This window comes from Biomphalaria glabrata, chromosome 1 (assembly GCF_947242115.1).
Source record: "Biomphalaria glabrata chromosome 1, xgBioGlab47.1, whole genome shotgun sequence".
NCBI classification, from domain to species: domain Eukaryota; kingdom Metazoa; phylum Mollusca; class Gastropoda; family Planorbidae; genus Biomphalaria; species Biomphalaria glabrata.
The window spans coordinates 70,901,586-70,906,850 of record NC_074711.1 but is presented as its reverse complement, the minus strand read 5'-3'; the positions used below and the strand labels follow the sequence as shown (position 1 = coordinate 70,906,850).

The 5,265-nt window shown below is 37.2% G+C and overlaps 1 protein-coding gene across 1 annotated transcript; it reads left to right on the top strand.

The window, feature by feature from the left end:
- Positions 1-1,830: 1,830 nt before the first annotated feature.
- On the top strand, positions 1,831-4,562 carry LOC129923074 (protein mono-ADP-ribosyltransferase PARP16-like). Its single transcript, XM_056012049.1, has 3 exons — positions 1,831-2,103; positions 2,444-2,584; positions 4,412-4,562. Exons 1-3 carry the CDS (start codon positions 1,896-1,898, stop codon positions 4,453-4,455), a joined length of 393 nt encoding a protein of 130 aa, XP_055868024.1. The 5' UTR covers positions 1,831-1,895; the 3' UTR covers positions 4,456-4,562.
- Positions 4,563-5,265: the final 703 nt, after the last annotated feature.

Below are 5,265 nucleotides of genomic sequence, written 5' to 3'. Positions count from 1 at the left end.
AGTGATATAAAACAGAACGTTTAATAATCAATTATAAACTACATCTTTCTCCTTATTACAGATAGCTTAAGTTCTCAAGTCTGTTATACGGGGTAGGTCTATTTTAACTGACAAAACGGTAGATTTTAATCGCCCTGATCTGCTGTTAATTGATTAAAAAAACACTACCATTATTGACAATGGAAAATCAAAGAAAATATGGGAACATAGGCTTGGATATAAAGCGTTTATGAAAGTGATCCGAAATAATATACACCATTGCTATATCAACTGAGGGATAATGACAACGGACATCAGAGATATATTCAAGGCCCTTAACATTCCTACTTGTTCCCTGTCAGATGCCAGTAGGCATACCAGAAACTGTTTATTGACATTTATTTCAGTTTCCAGCTATCAAGGAGCTAACTGGACAATTCATCTCTACAACACAACTTGATTTTTGTTTTTTTAAGTTGTTTACAGCTTAGAGAAGAGGAAAAGTTTGAACAATTGAAAGGCTTCAGGAAAAACTTTCTTTGCCTACCATGGCAGTCGCCTTGATAACTTTTATTCAATACTTCACAATGGACTCAATTCTTATCTCAATAAAGTATGATTTTATCTTAACTAAATCACTCAATTCTTATCTCAATAAAGTATGCTTTTATCTTAACTAAATCACTCAATTCTTATCTCAATAAAGTATGCTTTTATCTTAACTAAATCACTCAATTCTTATCTCAATAAAGTATGCTTTTATCTTAACTAAATCACTCAATTCTTATCTCAATAAAGTATGCTTTTATCTTAACTAAATCACTCAATTCTTATCTCAATAAAGTATGCTTTTATCTTAACTAAATCACTCAATTCTTATCTCAATAAAGTATGTTTTAATTTAACTAAATTCTTACTTCATTAATTTGTTGCTTAAGAAATCAGTCCGTTCTTGAAGTTTGCTTTTAAAAAATGAAATCCCCCACTTATTGTCTCAATAATGAAATCACATCAGTTATGTATTTTAAAAATATTGTTATAAACCTGGTGGTGGCACAGATGGGGGTAGTGGTGTGTGTGTAGTCAGCCGACGCAAATCGCCCCAGGCCAGCGCTAGACAAGCGGTCAACCGTGACGAGTTACGACGATCAGCCGAGACGAGTGTCAACACGGTGGTTCGGGAAGGATCGACGGCGGTCCGGGAAGGATCGACGTCGTGAACAGAGCTCAGGAGCGTCACGAGAGTTGTAGTCATCTGGCCACCTAGAAACGTCGAGCGGCGTTCTGTCCGGTTCGAGAAGGCCAGTAGGGACCCTATATAAGAGCGGAGGTGTCGCAGTCAAGACGGTTCACGGCAGGGGTTCAGAGCCCGGTTCACTACAGTCCGGTCGACTACAGCACAGTTCAGCGGTGTGGTTCTGTACGGAGCATTACGACGGTTCAGTGCGGAGTACTATCAAGTACAGTTGAGACGAACGGCGTCTTGATCTTGGTCTGCAATCGAGTCCGACACAACGAGCCTAGTGTGTGAAGTCAGTCCTGAACTGTTGAACCCAGTGCAAGCCCGGAACGAGACGGAGAGGCCAGTGCAAGAGCTGATACGGCGGAACGGTGTTATCGGAGAGATATTTGTGCAGTGTACGTCTTGCCAATTGTACAGTATTGGCTGTTATTTATTCAACTATTAAAGTGCTACGTTATTTTGGAGCCCTGAGTTGTCAAGTTCTTTAAGTTGGTGGTGTATGGTGCAGTTTGCAGAGAGCCTGGATAGTGAGATTCGTAACAATATGTACAAAATGCACATTGGACATTTTAAGCCTATTAGATGACACTATATAATAAATGAACATTTTAAAACATTATTTATTTTCTGATTGACAGTATTCAAATGCACTTCTGTACCGTACCGAGCATTCATGATTTGTTTTTCTTTTTGTCTTCATCTTGACTTGTACAAGGTGGGAATGTTTGGAGAAAGTTTGGAGAAGGTACATAATTATCCAGTGAGCTTTCTGTTTCACTTACATACAGTCCTAATGGGGAAGGCTGGAAAAATTGTTGTGTTGGTGCCAGGCTGTCCTGTGTGTGAGATGATTGATGATGCAAGTGTCAAATTAAAAAAAGGTAATCACAGTGGTTCCTGAGCACATAGATATGGGATTTGTCATTAATGTGTTTGATTTGTTCACAAATTTTGAAAATCTATACATGATAATCTGAGAACCTCATAATGTTATTTTTAAAGAAATAGAGCTTGCTGCCCCAAAGGGTCAATTTCTAAAAAACAGTATATATTTAATGAGTCATTGCTCTGGCCAGACCGCCGCTGGATTGTTTATATTGCATTCAGGTGTTACCCTTTTGGCTTGTGTTTAAAAACTCATATCTTAAGTCAGTGTTTTATAGCTAGTTTAACAACTATATAGAAGAAAAAAATCAAATGATATGAAAACTTGTGTTTTAGGCAGTACTTCTGAACAGAAACAAAGAGCCAAGGCATCAAACATCACTGAAGATGTACCCGAGAATTACTATGTGGTGCAGAATGATGAAGTCATATGGGTCAAGTATTTGCTAATCTATAAACTGGACATGTCTCTCCTGTGTAAGTGATCAATCTTTGAAGTAGGTAGTCTGCACACTTCTGAAGATATTACTGATATATTTCAATATATATATATATATATATATATATATAGATATATATATATATATATTACACATGAAAAAAATTCTTATTCGCATTTTAATTTGTTGTTCTTATATTAAAAGTTCTTTCTGACCTTGTGATCTATAGAGCTGATAATTTAGAGGTCATCTCTGGCTGATGGTTAAAAAGGGTGTCATGTGGCTAGCACAATGGCCAACAAAATTTACTTTCCCCAATATCATGTACCTATAGAGCTAAATAAAACCAGAAAGGTCCTAAAAACCCTGCAGCTCAAAATGCCCGTCTTCACAAAGAGTTAATTCCAAAACCCTTTGGTTCAAAAGCCAAGTGCTTTACCACCTTGCCCATTCTTATATTATATGAACAAAAACTTGCAGATATTTTTGAGCCTATATTTTAATAACCGCTGTCGTGGTTTTAAACTCAAAACCCCCTTTGCCACGCTCATAGATTTTAGAGTGAGTAATTTGCTTTTTTTTTTATATATATTGAAAAGGTATTTTGTAGCTTCAAACTTCACTGGAGTCCCCGGGAGTTTAAACTCAAAACCCCTTTGACTACACTCATAACATTTTGAGTGTATAATTTGCTTTGTTTTTATTATTAAAGAGGTATTTTTACCTTCAAACCCCGCTGAAGGGGGGTTTAAACTCAAAACTGAGTCAAAACCCATTTAGCTACGCTCATAACATTTTGAGTGCGTAATTTGCTTTTTTTTTATAATGAAGAGGTATTTTTTAGCTTCAAACCCTACTGGAAAAGAGGGGGGGGGGGGGGTAAACTCAAAACCCTTTGGCTATGCTAAAAGAATTTTAAGTGTTATTTCCTTTTTTTTTTATTGAAGAGGGGGGTTATCGTAAATTTTAGAGTGGATTTTAAAATCAAAATCTTCCTTAACTGTGCTCTTGGAATTTGGGGATTGTCGTTTGCATTTTTTTTTATAGAAGAGGGGGATTTAACTGCAAAAACCCCTAGTAGGGGGTTTTAAACTCAAACCCCACTGGTAGGAGTTTTTAAACTCGAACCTCCCCTAGTAGGGGGTTTTAAACTCGAATTCCCCTGGTAGGGCATTTTAAACTCAAAACCCCCTGGTAGGCCTTGGTTGTGCTGATGTTTTAGTATTAATATCTCACCTAAAAAACAAAATCAAAGCTAAAAATCAGTCCCTAAATTCCGATCCCCCCTCCCCCTGCGGTGTGGGATTTCATTTGGGGGGGGGTTGAATCCCCCCTGGCTACGCCCATGATTGCTATTCTTAAATACTATTCCTTTATTCTAATTATAATGTAGAATAAGTTTGTAAAAAAAAGCTCTTTTTCTCCCCCCTCTCTCTCTCTTAAAGATACGTTGTTGTTTTTTTGTTACACCTTTTTATCACTGTAGAGTAGTTAATTTGATCTAATACAACTTTTTAATTTTTTTTATGTATGTAAAAATGTATGTGCATAATTACTGTTAAGAATTAAGGGATTTATCTTTTGAAGACCAAGAGTAGCAGTTGCATATATTTTGAACTATTCAGTCAGTGTTTCTCAGTCTTTCTGACCCAAAGGAGACGCAACATGCTAGCAAAATTTTGTGATGTGTTTTTTTTTTTCGGAACAAAATTTCTGTTGTAATTTGCCTTGTCATTACAACTCATTATGCAAGAAATCATCAAGTGCTCCCCCCCCCCCCCTCATCCTTATCTAGGACTTAAAATGCTGTAATACAGTTGCTGCTCATTTATTTCTCTTTCATTTAATGTTTCTTTACCTCCAGATCCACAATGTCATGGCTGCAAGAGTACAAGTTTCCTCTCCTGATGTTGGCTTATTTCATTTTGCTTGCTGCCATTGGACTTGTCAACTCACGTCTAGTTGTGAACTCTCTGACTGATATTGACTTTGTAACAGTTTTCTTTTTAGGTTACTTTTTTTTTTAGAGGTGGGGTACATTTTATATGATATTTCAACGAATTTTTACCACATAGACAATATATTTCTAACTGATAAGTATATGAGAGCAGTGGCGTCACTAGGCAGGTGCGGTGGGTGCGGTCCGCACCGGGTGACACCCACCAGGGGGGTGAAACCCAAGTGGAAAAGAATTGTACTTTGGACAAAACAGACAACTTAGACGAAAATAAGTGATAGCTAGATAACCAAACATACTTTGAACTATCTATATATATAATTCTCTTTTTCCCTCAACAGTTTAGACAAGAAGAAGTAAAGGAAAGATCACTCTCTTATTTCTGCGGATAGTCCACAAGAAAACAAGAGGGGAGGGGAAGAACACGTAGTCACAAAATAGCAGGACCGGACCGTTGTAACCAAGAAATATCACTCTTTATTATTCCTACCTCACGTTAAAAAAAGGGGGGGGGGAGTAATCTACTCTGTAGTAACTATCGAGGCGACAGAGCACGTTCAAGAGTTTGGACACCATGGAAAGATCACTCTTTTACTTTTGCAACTCGGATGGAGGGAGTTATCCTAGGTAATTTAAGAGGCCAAAACAAAAAGAGGGGCAGGGGGGTATATTTTAATTTTCATTATTTTTGGTAGGCCTACAAAATGTCCAGAATGCTAAGTGTTGAAAATTGGGATGCAAAGGTTGTCTTTCCTTTAAGA